Source organism: Mercenaria mercenaria, chromosome 3, assembly GCF_021730395.1.
Source record: "Mercenaria mercenaria strain notata chromosome 3, MADL_Memer_1, whole genome shotgun sequence".
In the NCBI taxonomy this organism is placed as follows: Eukaryota; Metazoa; Mollusca; class Bivalvia; order Venerida; family Veneridae; genus Mercenaria; species Mercenaria mercenaria.
This window is the reverse complement of record NC_069363.1, coordinates 66,126,970-66,146,982: the sequence shown is the minus strand read 5'-3', so window position 1 is coordinate 66,146,982 and position 20,013 is coordinate 66,126,970. Positions and strand designations below refer to the sequence as shown.

General features: G+C 35.9%; 1 protein-coding gene across 1 annotated transcript; it reads right to left on the bottom strand.

Moving 5' to 3' along the window:
• Window positions 1-684: 684 nt before the first annotated feature.
• On the bottom strand, window positions 685-19,447 carry LOC123524510 (tyrosine-protein kinase SRK2-like). Its single transcript, XM_045302756.2, has 12 exons — window positions 19,218-19,447; window positions 14,949-15,412; window positions 11,267-11,391; window positions 9,756-9,940; window positions 9,221-9,325; window positions 8,071-8,162; window positions 7,518-7,652; window positions 4,708-4,860; window positions 3,742-4,010; window positions 2,352-2,505; window positions 1,397-1,537; window positions 685-1,181 (listed from the first exon to the last, which is right to left on the bottom strand). The coding sequence occupies exons 2-12, from the start codon at window positions 15,388-15,390 to the stop codon at window positions 964-966; spliced, it is 2,019 nt and encodes a 672-aa protein (XP_045158691.2). The 5' UTR covers window positions 15,391-15,412; window positions 19,218-19,447; the 3' UTR covers window positions 685-963.
• Window positions 19,448-20,013: the final 566 nt, after the last annotated feature.

The window sequence follows — 20,013 nt, the reverse complement described above, 5'->3', positions numbered from 1 at the left end:
GAGACCTTTAAGAATATGTTAATTAAGTTTTTACTAGTAAGTTTATTTATCAATTGCATTATTTTTTTAAATAAACTATCAAATGTGTCTTGCAACTATTACTAAAGTGTTTGTGTGTTGGATGTAAACAGTCGCGTAATATTGATATACGTCCCTCGATAAAGCAAATGTGTCTGATACTAAATAAGGCACAATCTACATACGTTATACAGTCCACGATGCTTTCGCTATGAAGCTTTATAATGGAAAAAGGAAAATAGTTTACTTAACCGTAAATTCAACACTGATTACTGCAACAACGCACACCAATATATCGCCAAAACATAAGGATGCAAGGCAGTGGTACATCTAAACAAATGTTATAATATGAGTTTATGCCCGAAAACCGATCCAGTTATAGGCGTCTGCTTTGTTGTATTATACCACATTTTACTTCTACTAGGGGTTTAGAACTTTTTTTGTACATTGTACAATCAAATATTCAGATAGATCTTTTACCACTCCAGATGCAGAGCGTAAATAGAAGCGGCGACGATAGAATTGACAATGATCCTAGAAAATCTTGTTTTTTTTTATAAAACAAGGTCACACACCTCTTGAAATTAGAACATGACACCTCCGGATGATGTTAATAGGGTGCCCAGGGGTAACATCGTATATCAGTTTTACGTCAAAAAGTATATAAATTTTACCTCGATTTACTTTACTTTGAAACATATTTGCTTTGATTCCGCAACAGAAATTAGCAGAACACAAATAAAATGTCGGAATCAAAATACGTTAGATTTTTTTTCAGTGATCATAGAAAAATAAAATATGACAGGTACAGTTAAAACACATATCTTTAATGTATTGATGTAAGTGACTGTAAAAGTGTCATAATATTCGACGAAATGACTTGTTTTTTACAATGTCTATTGAATTTCTCATTTATTCTCAATAAAAGTCATTTTCCTAAAATTTTCAAGGAACAACATTGACTACATGTGGCTCTGTTGCCACTGTGTAGTCTTCGAAGAAACATTGAAGGTATGCAAAGGTAGGTCGGCGTTCCGGAGATTTGTTCCAGCATTGTAACATTATTTCATAATATGGATCTGGACATTCCACTCGACCTGAATTCGGCTTTGGCATCCTGTACCCTTTAATAACACAGTCTAATACCTCCCACCCATCCTGACCTGCAATATTCATTAAAAAGAAGCACTTGAAAACATTTTTTTTTCTAATTGTTAAACTTTTTAAAGAACAAATGCAAAGATAAAGCTATTAAGATTTGCATGAAATTGTCCAAACAGCAAATGTGCACGCGTATCACAAAATATAGAAGTATTCAAAGATTATGAACATAGTTTGAAATAAATGCGATCTATAAGATAGAAACTGGTTTCCTTACCTGGATATGGTACATGTCCAAATGTAATGATCTCAAATAATAACACGCCATATGACCACACGTCCGACTTTGTACTCACACTTCCACTCAACAATACTTCTGGAGCAAACCATTTTGTTGGCAGCCAGTTTGACAATTGCCCTGTATTTCAAAACACAGAAAACACAAAAAAAAAACTACTCACAAATATCCAAGGATATGGGAACATTTTATTGCCGTTTTTAGGCATCAATGTATTTTAAATAAATAATTTTTTCGGTGCTTTGTTGAAGTATAAAGGTGGATTCCATTTTGGAAATTTCAAACGGTGGAATATTCACACAATAAACTTCATATCGACCTATAAATGAACGAAAATATAATCGAACTGAAACATAAATGACATATAATAATAATAATATTTATTATTGTCAATATTAGTGTTGTAATAAATATCTGCGCCTACCATTGGATATTACAGAAATCTATAAATATTTCTACACATTTTATTATTTCTTTGAAAAACACATTGAGCCCAGCTTTCTTGCCCTTATTTGGCTACCAAACTTCATGAGTTTTGGTAAAAATCGTTAAGTTTGATTAAAATCAACGAAAAGAAATGAAATAAAAAGAACATTAATTTTGTTTATTTTGCATGTACGATCAAGATACCATTCAACACAAGAATTTACGTTTTCAACGACTCTGTATAATGACTGAACATGTTTAGACATTCCAGGCGTATTTATTTAGAATCATAAATTCTAAAGGCTTAGACAAGAACTTAAAAGTTTAGAATACTTAGTAATAAGCAATTATAAAGAAGCGAAATCAATATCAAGATACGGAAAGAGCAATGTTTAGACAATAATGTTTAACAAATCAATATCGCAATTGCAAACATAAATCGCTTTATATGTCTCACTAAATCAAACACTATCTGTTATCAAGATAGCACAAAATATGAATAACTTACTTATGTTAGTTTCAGATAAATCTTTTTCCACCAATTGAAACAGACCATGATCTGCTACCTTCACTTCGTTACGGTCCTCTACCAGATATTTAGCGACTCTTAGATCACCGTGAACGAACTTATTCTCCTCAAGATATGCCATTCCTTCCGCTATCTGAAACATAGGGTTACAGTTAGGTAGCTTTAATTTTAATTTTTTCAAAACAAGCGGTATTAGCTATTAAACAAACATCTAACACACGAAACTTCTAACGCTCGCTATGTTTAGTGTAACATCTTTCATATTATAGATGTATTTGTGCAATTTCTAACATGTTTGAAATGCAAAATTCAACGAAACTGATAAAAGGTTATGTTTTTTTCACATTTTGCAACCACAAGCCAGTTTTAAAGGGAAAGGCAATGTTGTTTTGATGTTAATGCCATATGCTAGTATTTCTTTAATTATTTAAAGAAGTGAAAGAATTTTCAAAATCGACATAAAATGTGAAAGTTATGAGCCAAAAAATATTTTATTATGAATGGTGGCCATTTTGTTTCCATGGCAACAAAAATCAATATGGCGGATTTATCAAATTTCTAGACACATATATTTACACTGTATTTACTTATTTCTATAAAATAATTTCTCTATTTTTTCTAGCTATAATGAAAGACATTCCATGTTTTACATCTTACACGCAAGAAACATATAAGATTTATTTATTTTAAAGAATATTTGCTAATTAAAGAATTCAGCAGTGTGTAAATGACGTCATAAACACACAAAATGGCTGCCCCCGTGACTAAGAATTTTCTTAAATTTCAAACTGCCGTATCTTTTTCAATAGTGGTCCGATTATGAAAATTCTTTCAGCGTTATGAAAGACTTGAGGATGGCTTTCATATGAAATTAGCTTATTGTCAGGCTTTCCATGTCCTTTAAAAAGTCCACAAAAAAACAACACACATCCATCTAAAAATTTGATAAATGAAGGAATTTCCTTATAATACAGGAAACTCGTGATAACAACAAAATGCTTTTTTTTAATCCTGTCATATCTTAGAAAAAATAATAAATGTGGCTTGATATCTGCAATAGTTTAATATCTATAGTTTAATATCTATACCTCAATATCCTTATAAAGTATATTTGCAGTTTATTAAAAGCAAAACATCCAGGTATAGTTAACGGTCGTAGCAAGAACAAGACTGTATCATTGCAAAACTCTGTTGTTGTATTTTCAATATTTTTTTCTAAGCGTAGGAGAAATTTCAAAAATATACTGCCCGTAATATGAAAGATATAACAAATAATATCGAGGAACTGTTTTTCGCTTGGAATGCATATGTTCATACATTTATAATTACTTACAGGAAAGATTTCTAGAGGCATTTATATTTCATTTACCTGAGCAGCAATATCAATTAATTCTTCTAAACGCAGTGAAGCTCTGACATCTTCCCTCCGTAAATAATCCAACAAAGATCCGTTAGGCACAAATTCAGACACTATCAGAATAGGTTCAGTCGTTGCGCAAATCGCTAAAACCTGAACAAGCTTGTCATGTCGCAATTTGTTTATCATTTTCATTCCTGTTACAAAATCATCTGCTGGCATTTCTAGGAGATTCGGCTTTAACCGTTTCACTGCCACGTCCAACGTCTTGCGAAATTTACCTGAAATTCAATAATTATACAATGAACAAAAGATCAAATAAAACAAGGTTATACTCTGATTATCATAATAAATTATAATCAAAAGTATATAAAAAATATCGCATTCTAAGTTATCGCAGGTGTGCAATTAATATTTTGTCTGTATATAAGGACAGGATGGCCGACCCACGTGACTTTTGTATATCGTACAAGCGGAGAAAAGCGTCTCGGTTCAGGTAACATTTTGCCTATATCTTCCATACGACTTGACGGATTTTCATAAGATAAAGTTCGTCGACGACTGTAAAATGTGTGTTTTCCTCCGCAAAAAAGCATATGCCATCAGTTCTCGGTGCTTTTCTTAAGCACGCTTTTCCATGTTTTCGTTGAGTATGTAGATAAACACTTCCGCAGTTGGGAAAAGTGCTGAGAATTTTGTAAACGTTTTGTGCGGAGGAAAGCACTCATTTGTTTTGTCTTCGGCGCTCTTTATCTTATGGAAATCCGTCATGCATATTGGCAAAATGCTACCCGAACCGTGTGTACGATATCCAAAAACCACATGGCAGGCCACCCTGAAGGTAACGAAATTGATCTTGGAGACCAGTATCAGACAGTAACCTAGCCATCGACTATTTTCAACATTGTTACAAGAAACATCCCCTTGTAGGGTGTAATCTTGTGTTTCCAAACTAGGATTTACAGCATTATTTCTTACCAACATGTCTGTCACCATAGTGACCCGTGCCGCCGCGAATTTGCTCCAACAACTCCACTGAATGTCTTTCCACTTCAAGCTTCCGAAGATGAACACAAGGGGTTTTCTTTGGATATGGTTCCGTGAGTTTACAAGGCAACCCATTGGCATCATCTAAATACATTGAATCGTTTTATAACTATCTTTTATGTTTGGTAACTTTGAAGATTTTAGATAAATCAGCTCACCTTCATAGCTGGCACATCTATCTACAATGTAAATGCACTAACAGCTGTAAAAACATAACACTTTTTGACGTGCAGCCAGCCATTCTTTTTAATATTTGAAGCAATATTTTGATAACAAAATAAACATTATAGTTCTTTTATTTATAAAGTCCAATGTTTTATTTTGAAATCATTCATACGTGAAAACTGAGTAAACAATTAAATGATGTAGGCATGATTAATGTCGATTTCTTTCCATCTGAAGCCACAACGGCGGTGGTTGTACGACAAGAATTGAAAATTTCAGATGGGTTGGTTTTAAACACATTTTCTGAAGTTAAACTCGAAGCAACATGTTATTTTGGTAAAATATTTGAAAGTTTTGAAAATAAATGTTCATTTTTGACGAAGACTAAGTGTTGCTTTCGAAGACTTGCGAAGTGTATGATACCAGCAGATGTTGAAGCTGCGCATGTATTTTTACGGAACACCACAGCTGTCTTATGTCAGGCAATTCCATGTTATCATGCAAGAGTGGGGTGTTAACTTGTCAAAAACAGTGTCTTATTGTGTGAAAAAGCTATGTTATTATGTCAAAGTCTGGTGTTAACCTGTCAAAACAGTGTCTTAATATGTTAGAAGGCTACGATATCATGTCAAAGTTAGAGGTTAACTTGCCGAAATAGTGTCTTTTTATGTCAAAAAACTTTGTTAATATGTCAAAGTACAGTGTGGTAATGTCTATAGAGCGTGTTATTATGTTAAAGGTGGATAATCAGATTTTGGCCATGTAACGGATTTGTTTAGCATCTGATCATTTACACTCATTTATGTTCACTTAACACTTAATACAAATTAGATTTTCACTGGAGGTATTATTAAAATTTCATTTTCCTATCCTGGTTGCTCAACCAAGATAGAGTTATTTTATCATAAGTAAATATGTGTGAAACATACTTTGCCTAAGGAAATGTATAAATATTAGACATATTGTAATATATTTGTACAATATTTGCATTAAAAATTATGTATTTAGATGGAATTCATTAGAAACACAAGTTTGAAAAATTATTATTACCTCCCTTTGCCTATCTTGGTTGCGCAACCAAGATAGATTGGAAATAAATGAATTCAGAAGCTACACACAGCTTTAAAACTTGCATTTTGGTTCAGATTGTTCAATAGTTGATATGTCTATCAAATGCAAATGTAAAACTAGACATTTTATCGAAATAAAAAGAAATACCCAGCTTTTTATATACTTTCATATTAAAGGGGAGTAATTACAAAATTTTACAAAAATAATAAAATATACATTTCAAATAGGAATCTAACTCTATGTAATTGGTCTTTTTGTTCCTTAAATAATTATCTACCAGAATATACAAAAAGTAAAAAATGTCATTAAATGTTGATTAAATGTGACTGACCACCTTTAAGCAAGGCAATCGGTAACAAGATGGATGCTCCTGAAGCAAATATCGGAAAAGTGAGGCAATTCAAAAATAGGGTCATATAAAGTTAGGGTTCTTAGTTAGTGCGCTCCCCCTCAGTGTGTTCTATAAGAATTTAAAGTTTGAAGAAAGAATCTCTTATAGTTAAGGAGTGATGCGCTGGACAAAGTGTATAAAACAAAGGGAGGTTATTAAAAAACGAGGCCAGCTAAAGCTGGTTCTTAGTTACTGCACTTTTTCTCCCTGGCCTCTACAGATGTGTCAAGTATTGAGTCAATCACTTATATACTTTTCATGTAATACACCGAAAACGTTTTCATACATAAAGGGAGATAATTCAAAACAGGGTAAGCTAGAGTTGTTGTTCTTTGACAATGTATTCCCTCTCACTGATTTCTATTAATATATAAGGTATTAAGTTAATCCCTCATACAGTTTTCAAGTTATGCTCTGGACAATCTTTTTTATATAAAGGGAGATAATTCAAAAATGGGGTCAGCTTGAGTTATGGTTCTTTGACACTGCAAATTCTCTAACTGACCTCTATCTAGCTTAGGCTCAGGATATGCTTTTTTACATAAAGAGAGATAATTCAAAAAATGGGGTCAGCTAGATGTATATGTCCTAGTTACTGTACTTTCTTTCAATGACCTCTATATTTGTTTGTATCAGGTCATTCCTTCTTATAGGTTTCAAATTAGCTTCGTGACATGATAGGTCACTGTTTTGACAAGTTAACACCACCCTTTGACAAAATAACATAGCTAGTTAACATAATAAGACACCGTATGGACAAGTAAACATCAGACATAATAATATAACGTATTAACATAATAAAACACTGTTTTGACAAGTTAACACCACCCTTTGACAAGATAACAGCTTTTAAACGTAATAACACACTCTGCTAACAAGATCATACTTTGAAATGATTACATAGCTAGTTAACATACTAAGACTCGCTGTTTCGACAAGTTAACACCACGCAGTGACTGGATAACATGGCAAGTTAATATGATCAGACACTGTTTCGACAAATTAACATCACGCTCTAACATGATACCGTGAGGACAGGTGCGGCGTTCCATATATTTTCGTATGCAACCAGGTTAAAATGCTTTGTAGACGAAAATACAGAAATATTCCTCACTTTTGTAGTAGGATACTAGATCAAGGACACTGTCAAATGTTTTTCTAGAAGATATGTAAAATCTGCCATTATCCAAACGCCGTATTTTGTAGTGTTTAACGTCACCCTCGTTTAGTTTGACAGATAACAAAAAACCTGAAATATATACCAACAAAACAATAATTCTCAATAATACTTTGTCGCTTATTTGACCTCTAATGTTGCGGTCAATAGTTTTGACTATTGATCGGCAAGTCATTCAATATTAAAGTGTTTTATTATATGATATCAGAAATTAATTTTTTACAGTCATGTTTCTAATTTCCTAAACAGGTGTTGTATATAGACCAATCATACAGCAAAACTGTGATTATGGACCGGCAATTTGATTAAGCCACGAGTAATGTGATAAATCAATATTGGATGTTTTACCGAGGTTTTGTAGCAATATATTAACCTAACAACCTGTGCCGAGAGTCCATTCTAAAATCTTTTTGACTTAAAGTCAATATCGATAGCTATCACTTTAACTTTTGTTAAACTTAATTTCAAAAATAATGTACAAATAACTTACTGAAGTCCCCTCGGACAATAAATGTACCAACAGGGACATGAGGGCTGCCCAACAGTCTATCCGCTTCCGGTCTCCTTATATTGTAATACCAGCTGAAGAGCATACATAGTATGTACAATAAATGTTAAAGATTACATATAAAGGTTTCAATTTATTTTGGGTTTAACAAAGACTCCAGTGTTTATTACCGAGTTTTAGACAGGTCTCAGAATGCAATCATGCAAATGGTCAGTTTCACTGCTGACATTATTTGTTTGAAAAAGATGAAGGTCTCCGCGGACGAGTGGTTAAGATCGCTGGCTTCAACCCTAGAATCGCATTATACTTTCGGTGACTTACCAATAGTGATATAGCTGATGGTGTTTGATATTTGGGCTTTAAATGGTTTCAATAAATGATTTTGAGAAACGCCTACTTTTGAGAATACTAATTCTAAATTTTAACAAACCTTTACTTTAATACAAGTTTGGAAATTTGGAAACTACAGGCGTTTTTTAATATCATGCTCTAATAACCAACCAGCGTAATTGCCTTTCTCTGAAACAAGGTTTTTGTCATGCAAAAGTTTTTTGGTTTTTTTTAGTTTTTCTTTTGCAATATATTAAAACTCATTATCGTGCATATGGAAAATTAATGAAGGACTATTTTCTATTTTTTATAATGCATAATAAATAAGGGAACTTGCGTCGTAATTTTTCTGTGCTAAGAAACGTGACTATGGCTCATGGAGGTTATATTTGAATTAGTTTTATTTGGATACAACTTTCGAGCACCCGTGTACATCATAACTCCGTTAAAAGAAAAAACTCAATGATAAGGGTTGTTTCCAACTGATCTGATTTCCAATAATAAGGGTTAAGTGGATTTTTAATTTTTTACTTCGCAAAACGCCAACACAGGTGATAATGACGTAATATAAAACGTTCACGTGATGTGAGCCACGTCTCTCCCATTGGGATATAGCCGATGGTATTTGATATTAAGGCTGCTTATAGGCCTATAGGCTGTTTATAATAAAGGTGGCTGCTAAGACATGGTCAACTGTAGGCACATATATATATTTTAGTGTATATATTAATGTTACTATTTCAGTGTTTTAAACATTATAATGTGAGAAGGTCCGACTCGGAACTAGCTAGGCATATCTTACTCTTGCGTGTACGGCGAGTTATCATCCTCTGTGACGTAGTGCCTTGGAACGTATCCTTCTTCGCCCGTGACATGGTGCTTTGCAATACACCACTCAAAACATTGGCTGAAATTTCAAATATAGGCCTATATCTTTCAATATTGGACTGAAATAAAAATTATTCATAATATTGATCGAAAAAGAAAAATAGAATGCTAACTATAATGGCAAATATATATCAATCACTAAAATGACAAATATTTAGAATAATGACAAAATAATAATGTTTTTACGTAACAATCATGTTATGCTGAAATGACACATAAACGTCACTCAGATTACTTGCTGAAAATACAAATTTACTTTATTCCGATAATTTTCTGTAATAAAAATGGTGTCTAAAATGACAAGGATACACTACTCAGACTGTTTGCTGAAAGGAAAAATATGCACCATTCAGAATATTGTCTAAATGGCGAATACCAAGCATGCAACCACGAATGTACGTAAACTGTACACAGTAGTACGATGTGCATGAATTCTAAAAGAAATATACCCAATAATTTCTTTATTCATTTCAAACTTGTCTCCCTTTTCAAAGCTAATATCATCATCGTGCAAGGCTTCATATGAAAACAGAGCTACAACTTGAACAACATCTGTTTCTTCGTGAAACTTCTCTACCGACTTTGCATTTAGAAACTTCGCGAACTCCTGTGATTTCTGCTGATTTTGTTCTGTCTGAAAAAAAAATTGTACAAATAATAGTTGTATGAGTTACAATTTTTACATGACATTAAACATTTAAGCTCGATTAAATACATGGCTTTTGCACGATCACGGTTAACGTTGGAAAGTTTATATTTATTTCATCCAAGCAGTTTTTACTCTTACCTAATAAAACTATAAAACGACAAAGTGTATTGCTGGGATAGAATGTCAGCTTTAGTAATTTATTTTCTTAAGATGAAAGGTATTAAAACACGGACAAAAGTTCAACGAGAAAATCATACACAAAATCTCATCCATCCGTACAGCACTCCCATCAGAGAATCGGGTAGGTGTAAATGTAAATACAAGCACAACGCAATGACTGGCACCAACTTACCATCAGAGAAGCGAGTATGGGTAAATGTACATACAAGCACAACGCAATGATTGGCACAAACTTACCATCAGAGAAGCGAGTAGGGGTAAATGTACATACAAGCACAACGCAATGACTGGCACCAACTTACCATCAGAGAAGCGAGTAGGGGTAATTGTACATACAGGCACAACGCAATGACTGGCACCAACTTACCATCAGAGAAGCGAGTAGGGGTAATTGTACATACAGGCACAACGCAATGACTGGCACAAACTTACCATCAGAGAAGCGGGTAGGGGTAATTGTACATACAGGCACAACGCAATGACTGGCACAAACTTACCATCAGAGAAGCGGGTAGGGGTAAATGTACATACAAGCACAACGCAATGACTGGCACCAACGTACCATCAGAGAAGCGGGTAGGTGTAAATGTACATACAAGCACAACGCAATGACTGGCGCCAACTTACCATCAGAGAAGCGGGTAGGTGTAAATGTACATACAAGCACAACGCAATGACTGGCGCCAACTTACCATCAGAGAAGCGGGTAGGTGTAAATGTACATACAAGCACAACGCAATGACTGGCGCCAACTTACCATCAGAGAAGCGGGTAGGTGTAAATGTACATACAAGCACAACGCAATGACTGGCGCCAACTTACCATCAGAGAAGCGAGTAGGTGTAAATGTACATACAAGCACAACGCAATGACTGGCACCAACTTACCATCAGAGAAGCGGGTAGGTGTAAATGTACATACAAGCACAACGCAATGATTGGCGCCAACTTACCATCAGAGAAGCGGGTAGGTGTAAATGTACATACAAGCACAACGCAATGATTGGCGCCAACTTACACGAAGAAGGAACACAGCAGGTCATCGCACTGGAGCCGCCGGTGGAAATAAAACTACAGCTGGCGAATATTAAGGAAAGGATGTACATGGAAAAAATATATTTGATTTAGTTACCTTTACTGTTGTTTTCATTCTCGTCCTTGGCCCACGTGCCCCATCAGATGTTTTCGTTGGTACCTCTTTCCTATCAAAGAACTTAGATAATCGTTTCAGGAATTTTTCAAACTTCTTGTCTTTGTCTTAAAAATAAATTGAAAGTTTCATCATAGCAATGCAATTATTGCTACATTCACAGAGAGCATCACACTTTTATCGCCCTCCGTACGGTATCGCCCTCACACCCACCACAACATGCTCCGTCCAGTATCACTCTCACATCCCAACACAGCATGCTCCGTACGGTGTCGCCCTCACACCCACCACAACATGCTCCGTACAGTATCACTCTCACATCCAAACACAGCATGCTCTGTACGGTATCGCCCTAACACCCACCACAACATGCTCCGTACTGTATCGCTCTCACATCCCAACACAGCATGCTCCGTACAGTATCGCTCTCACACCCACCTCAGCATGCTCCGTACGGTATCGCCCTCACACCCACCACAACATGCTCCGTACAGTATCGCTCTCACATCCCAACACAGCATGCTCCGTACAGTATCGCTCTCACATCCCAACACAGCATGCTCCGTACAGTATCGCTCTCATATCCCAACACAACATGCTCCGTACAGTATCGCTCTCATATCCCAACACAGCATGCTCCGTACAGTATCGCTCTCACATCCCAACACAGCATGCTCCGTACAGTATCGCTCTCATATCCCAACACAACATGCTCCGTACAGTATCGCTCTCACATCCCAACACAGCATGCTCTGTACGGTATCGCCCTCACACCCACCACAACATGCTCTGTACAGTATCGCTCTCACATCCCAACACGGCATGCTCCGTAAAGTATCGCTCTCATATCCAAAAATACATGCTCCGTACAGTATCGCTTCAACACCCACCACAACATGCTCCGTACAGTATCGCTCTCACACCCACCACGACATAATCCGTACAGTATCGCTCCCACACCCAACACCACATGCTCCGTACAGTATCGCTCTCACACCCACCACAACATGCTCCGTACAGTATCGCTCTCACACCCACCACGACATAATCCGTACAGTATCGCTCCCATACCCATCACCACATGCTCCGTACAGTATCGCTCTCACACCCACCACAACATGCTCCGTACAGTATCGCTCTCACACCCACCACCAAATGCTTCGTACAATATCGCTCTCATACCCACCACAACATGCTCCGTACAGTATCGCTGTCACACTCAAAGGACATGCTCCGTACAGTATCGCTCTCATATCCCAAAAAACATGTTCCGTACAGTATCGCTTCAACACCCACCACAACATGCTCCGCACAGTATCGCTCTCACACCCACCACGACATAATCCGTACAGTATCGTTCCCACACCCAACACCACATGCTCCGTACAGTATCGCTCTCACACCCACCACAACATGCTCCGTACAGTATCGCTCACACACCCACCACAACATGCTCCGTACAGTATCGCTGTCACACCCACCACCACATGCTCCGTACAATATCGCTCTCACACCCACCACAACATGCTCCGTACAGTATCGCTGTCATACTCAAACGACATGCTCCGTACAGTATCGCTCTCACACCCACCACAACATGCTCCGTAAGTATCGCTGTCACACCCACCACGACATGCTCCGTACAGTATCGCTCTCACACCCACCACAACATGCTCCGTAAGTATCGCTCTCACACCCACCACGACATGCTCCGTACAGTATCGCTCTCACACCCACCACGACATGCTCCGTACAGTATCGCTCTCACACCCACCACAACATGCTCCGTAAGTATCGCTCTCACACACACCACAACATGCTCCGTACAGTATCGCTCTCACACCCACCACAACATGCTCCGTACAGTATCGCTCTCACACCCGCTTCAGCCAGCATGCTCCGTATGATATCTGGTAAAAAGCCAAGTGATATTAATTACGTCTAGTGTCATTATCAATCTGAAGAAGTCGCATCAGTTGTAAGAAACAAAAGTTTTCCAAAATATTTGCAAGTTAAAAGCATACGTTCTTTATCTGTTATCGCTTAGTTTATCCAAGTAGTACATAGTCCATGATATAACATGGCTGCTTTATAATGATAAAGGTTACCATCGTAATAAAAGGAAAGCCAGTTTCAATTCAAACTCAAAAAAGCATACTGTTATACTAGAAGCCAGCTGGATGGCTTCTTCACATGAAGAATTCAATGCTCTGAGTGAGGCTCAAACCCACATCAGCGATCTTAACCACTTGGCCACGGGGATCACTACCTTTCATATAAAAATAAGTTTGAAATTTTAGTTTGTTAAGGATTCGATGGATATTTGACGTTTTTAAATTTGAATACCACCAAATCTTTGAAAAAAAAGAGTTGTTTTACATGAAAATTAAACAATATAATTATAAAATAGGTATATTTCTCTAAAAACCATTGTCAACATTAAAAAAAACAACAAAAAAACCTATTACATTTCTTTGTTCTGATGCATTTGCAACAATGTCCAGTGTCCTTTTATGTGGTCCTTCTTCGGGAATTCAAGCATACATCAGTAAACTGACAATCGGTTTTTAGAATAATATACTTATTTTATATGCTGTTCAATTTTAAGGTAAAACAACTTTCTTTGTATGATGTGTTAATGTTCAAGTTTGTAAACTTAAAATATCCTTAAAATCATCTTGACGTACTTTCTTTGCTGAAATAGCATTGTTAGTCCATTCGATATTACAGCTGCTGATATTTCCAAGGGAAAAAAACAACGTTTTAGACTTTTTATATCTTAACACTACTAAAAAGTCATTTTAAAGCATCGACCATTGTTATAATGAACCAAAGTAATAATTGTGATAGCTCGATTTGGAATGTCTTGTAAAGTAATAAAAAACTCATAATCAATACGAATGCCCGAAATGTATGAATAAAATCAACTTAATAATTGGAGATTTTTTGGTTTTGGAAGTCACCCAGTAAATTCTGTTATTTTTTTTGTTTGGTTTAACGTCGCACCGACACAAATATAGGTCATATGGCAACTTTCCAGCTTTTATGGTGGAGGAAGGCCCCTAGTGCATTATTTCATCACGTGGATGAAGGGCAAGTGATGTGAAGTCAGCGACCTTAACCACTCGGCCACAGAGGCCCTCAAAATTCTGTTTATATCTGGTATTTAACAATGAACTTTTACAAAGGTTTATCACTTTTTGTATGATGACTTGACTGTGATATAATTAATCCGTTGGAAGCATAGAAGTTTGTTCGTGAAAGGTAATGAAATGTAGAAACACCTGTCACGATCCCTAGCATCGGCGGACATGCTGTAACAAACGGCGGACATGCTGTAACAAAAGTACAATTAAATGGTCTCCATGTACTTAAAAGACCAGAAAATAAAACTACACTATTTCGGGGAGACTTCTTACAGCCGCCACAAGACACTTGACGACTGTTGCTATGATAGTTAATGAAACCTCTAAGTAAACTATTGACAAATTAGAAATGTTACTGAGTATATGAAAGTCATCTAGTATTAACAGCGTTGTTTCTTTAAACTTGTTTCTGTAATAAGCTAGGGTGGAGTTTTCGAGGCCTTTCAGCAATATATTTTACATTCAATAGATGCTCACGGACAGACGGACAAAAGAACGTACAACAAACATATACTCACCTACTTCATCACTACCATTACAGATTGGATCTACTGTAGAAACCATGTCTGACATACTTTCATAATCCGTTGTTCTCTTTTCATCAATGATTCCTTCACATGCTTCGAAGTCCGATGCGATAGCTCCATGTTCATGACACCACGTGTTTGGTTTCGCATCGTCAGATCCTTGATTTGATATATTCATAGGCAGCTCATTAGATGTTTTATGATAGATGTCTTCTATTTTAGTGACTTCAACAATATTAGCGTCATTCTGTGTAATTTGATACAAATCGCCACCAGCGAATAAGACATTTTCATCTATGAAAACATCCCTTGCGTCTGTCAGAAATGTCAGTCTTTTCAGTTTTCCATTGCACTCCAATAACCAGTGCTTCCCTACTTTCTTTAGGACATACTTCTGGAAGTTCCTATCGTTTTGTTTATCTTGTGACGACATATTCTTTGAGTCGATTTACAGTCTAAAACAAAAGAAATGTACAAATATTCGGTCAGACATTTACCAGAAAGTATGCCCCAACCGTCATGCGACATGTATAATACATACATTATGAAACCGAAATGCATGACATGGATTTAGATCGTTGCTTCTTTCTATGTTCTAATGAGTTGTATTTATACCGTTCCGTTCATACATATTAAGCACAATCATACTGACGGTAGTGGTTTAGTGCCACTGAAGTATTAGGGTCTTACTCATACTGACTCGGTTACGAAGGAGAAATTATCTCAATAAACAATTTTAATCTGCCTTCTGTAAGTCCAAGCCCTTAAGCTTGATTCGACTTAGTAAAACTGATGAATCCAAAATCCGCACCAGAGATGCAAATTATCCTCATATCCTTTGAGGCTATAGACAAGTTGCTAATACGTTAAAATCAAATAAAAATTCCTGGTCCTAATAAAATGTCTTTAAGACTGCTAAAAGAGCTCAGAGTTAGCCCCAGAGTTAGCCCCAGTCATGTTAGTCCCAGTCATGTTAGCCCCAGTCATGACAAAAAATTTCCAGCTGTCTCTTGAAACTTGTAAAGTCACAAAATACTGGAAGAGGGCAGTCTTCAAGAAAAGTCCCAACTCCAAGGTCAGCCACTACAGCCTATATCATCAGCGTTTATTTCCTGTAAATGGATGGAGCATACCCTTGTCTTAGCCGGTACTAATTTTTGTTTTGACAAGGTTGAGAACAAACTGATTCACAACAGGAGTCTACCTATTAGACATTTTCAGCTTATTCGGACTTACTCAGTAAGTTTTTTTTTTCCTCAAAATATTTGAAGGGTATTTAAATGTGCATTCCAGTGGATCAAGTCATTTCTCAACAACCGGCCCCAAATTTTCAACTCAGATGAACTTTCTGTTCTCTCTGGAGTTTACCATGAGTCAGCCATTGGCCCCTGTCATTTATGACATCCCAGTAGTCTATCGAAAGTAAATCGCGAATTTTGCAGACGAAAGCATTTTCTGCTCTTGATTTCAAAACTCTAAAAACAAACATCCTGTCCCAGAAAGCTTGGAAAGAGACTGATCAATCGAGCTCAGTCCAGAGAAATGTGAGTTATTGAGGATAATTCGAACGAAGAAACCAGTGTAAGCTGCAAGGTACCTGGGCGCCTCTTGAAGTAAAGCTCTCGGTTGCTCAAACAACAGAAGCTGCAAGGTACCTGGACGCCTCTTGAAGTAAAGCTCCACATAGATAACAGAACATCAACAAGAGCTGTCAGTGGACAACGCGCTCGACTATTCTCAGTGCTTGATAGTATAATATAAGCTATGAGTAAAACTTTAACATTACAATAAGCATATTCTAAGTCGAAAAGGGGCCATAATTCAGTCAAAATGCTTGATAGAGTTGCCCCTCCTCCTTTTTATAGACTGGGGTCATGATGGTAAACAAGTATGCAAAATATGAAAGCAATATCTCAATGGACTTTGAAAATATTTAGGGTGGTAAGCAAACTTTAACATTTATTCTAAGTCGAAAAGGGGCCATGATTCTGTCAAAATGTTTGATAGAGTTGCCTCCTCCTTTTTACAGACTGGGGTCATGATGGTAAACAAGTATGCAAAATATGAAAGCAATATCTCAATGGACTTTGAAAATCTTGGGGTGGAACGCAAACTTTAACATTTATTCTAAGTCGAAAAGGGGCCATAATTCAGTCATAATGCTTGATAGAGTTGCCTCCTCTTTTTTACAGACTGGGGTCATGATGGTAAACAAGTATGCAAAATATGAAAGAAATATCTCAATGGACTTTGAAAATGTTTGGGGTGGTACGCAAACTTTAACATTTATTCTAAGTCGAAAAGGGGCCATAATTCAGTCAAAATGATTGATAGAGATGCCTCCTACTTTTTACAGACTGGGGTCATGATGGTAAACAAGTATGCAAAATATGAAAGCAATATCTCAATGGACTTTGAAAATATTTAGGGTGGTACGCAAACTTTAACAATTGTGTGACGCTCACGCTAACGCTAACGCCGACGCCGGGGCGAGTGGGATAGCTCCCCTATTCTTCGAATAGTCGAGCTGAAAACAAATAACTCACTTAGATTCATTAAAAGAAATGTCAAAACAAACAACAGGAAAATAAAGAAGCAACATACAACAAAATGGTATCATTTTACTACATGTTTTCTTCTGAAAGACGGTTAATGTAATGTTAATCGTGTTAACATTTTGTTTTCGTTACCATGGCAACCACAGATGCTGACTTAATTAAAATTAGGATGTTTGTAAAAATGCTTTTAGTAATTTTTCATTTCCATAAGATGAGAAAATGAACTAAACTCACTGCAGTTAATACTGCAATTCTATTTCCATCAGAAATAATGGAGAGGGAAAGCATCCGGTACCTTTTCATGGTAACAAATATCCGGATTTGTACAGAAATCAGACATAATGATATTGGGATAAATACTTATTACCAAAATATTATCAAGTACCAGTTGTGAACTATCTACATGTTTTAATGCTATTATCCACATTATTTAATTTCTTGAAAATTAAAAATATGCACATTTTGTTTCCATTAGATTCCCAGAACGTCTTTTTCATATTCTGTAACAACGAGTATTTTCCTTTCATAGACAAAGACTTTTAGTTCCCAAAGTGGCCGCAGGAAATTACAACAGTTAGTTAAAAATTACGCAAAATCAATGTTTTTCATATACAAGGACCACCTCATAATTCTAAGCGTAGGTTTGACAATCACAACTGTTCAATTATATTACCGACTGATCAATTTCTCTTTTAAAATGACGTATTTTAACACAATAATCCCATTTTTACTCTTTTTTTCTATTTGTTCAGTAGAGAATAATCGGTTAGTGCCGTAGATGAGAAAGGTTATCTGGCGAGGTGGAGGAGGTTATCGGGTGAGCCGAAGGCGAACCTGATAACGTCCGGAGCCGAGCCAGATAAACTTTCTCCATCTTAGGCACTAACCTATTATTCTATTTATCTTGTCATTACTTCATTTTCCTATATTTGTTACGTATATGATCACACAAGCAGCGTTATTTAAATGCTATAGGAGAACTTAATTAAGTGGCAATCCCTTTAACACCGCCGCAATTATCTTATTGTTGTAATTAATCAGTAACATCCAAATCATTCGCATTATCATCATTATCATTTATCAACATTGTTATTATTTTAAATATTCATTTGATATTATGATCAACATTCAGTCCTTCATTATTGCCATTTTCATCATCATCATCATCATCATCATCAAAAACAACAATCGTCAGTCACACTGTTGCTATTGATAATGATGATCATTATCATCACCACAATTTCTTGTCTTTGTTATGAGACCAAAGTAAAATCGATAATAAATCTGATACTGACTACTGAGGCATAAAATATTCGTAAAATTGAATATAAAGATGATAATGTCATATAATAAAAACTCTCGTTGAATAATGGATAATATATTCACAGTCTGGAGCGTTTTGCCTGTGATCGAATATCAGATCATGTTTAATGTCTCACTAATTAATAAACATATATTATCGTTAATGATGGAAACTTATAAAAAGTTATATGTGTCAGGTTTCAGTGGTCTATATAAATTAATATATATCTATAACAGCCTACATGATTATGATGCTCCATCGGTCCGATGTTTATTTATTTATGCCATGATCAGTTCGTCTCATTTCTTGTTAATCTACACTAATTTAACAAAATCATCGTAATAACATTGATATAACTGATGGATATTTGAAATACACATATAAAAGATAAATACACACCTTGTGTAGTGTAATCCTCAAGTACGGCTATGTTAAGGGGACGCATATTGCTACATTCACAGTTCATACAGAAATGCGGAAGGGGTGCATATTCAAGAAATCGATGGTGGGAAAATAAAAAACATATTCCTAAACTGATATAATACTGATGGACACCTGTAATATTCAGTATTTTGTGGGTAAGGATGTGGTACTATGAATGTAATAGGAAAACAGAGGTCTTTGTGAAAGTACATTCAGCACAAAATATTAAGCTTTTGTATAAGGAAAAAACAGGTTTTTTACAATAACAGTGTTCCAAATAATGTTGAAGGGATGAGATTTTCTTTCTAACACACCAGGTTTGCTTAAACATGTAAAAATTTAACGCCATGTCATTTCAGCTCGGGATGGACGCCATATTTCTCATTGATAAAAATGTAAACAAAAAATATCAGAGTGGGATTAGCATTGCAAGGGCATAACATGACATTCTACACAATGAATACCTTAGAACAGATATCTAAGATGCTACATAGGTCAGGCGGGTTAAATGCATAATGGCGATCACTTGAAATTCATCTTGAAAAGGTGGTTAATTTTAGTTTATTTACATGGTTTTTAATTTTCCCACGACTTCTCGGCGGTTCACTTCAAATGTATTACTGCGCCGGACGAAAGGTAACTCTTATAAACAACGGGAGACAACTTAGGTGTCAGCACGTGTACGATTTTTAAAAAAACATGCCGATGATTATAATTTCTTATCAAATAATGAATCCTATTCAGATATTCGTCTTTAATATTAGAAAATTAT

Coding starts and splice junctions, on each gene's coding strand:
- LOC123524510 (XM_045302756.2), bottom strand. CDS start 15,390: ATGTCGTCACAAGATAAACAAAACGATAGGAACTTCCAGAAGTATGTC. Junction 11,392..14,948: donor TAATGGTAGTGATGAAGTAG/GTGAGTATATGT, acceptor TTTATTTTTAAG/ACAAAGACAAGAAGTTTGAA. Junction 4,011..4,707: donor CTATGGTGACAGACATGTTG/GTAAGAAATAAT, acceptor ATTGAATTTCAG/GTAAATTTCGCAAGACGTTG.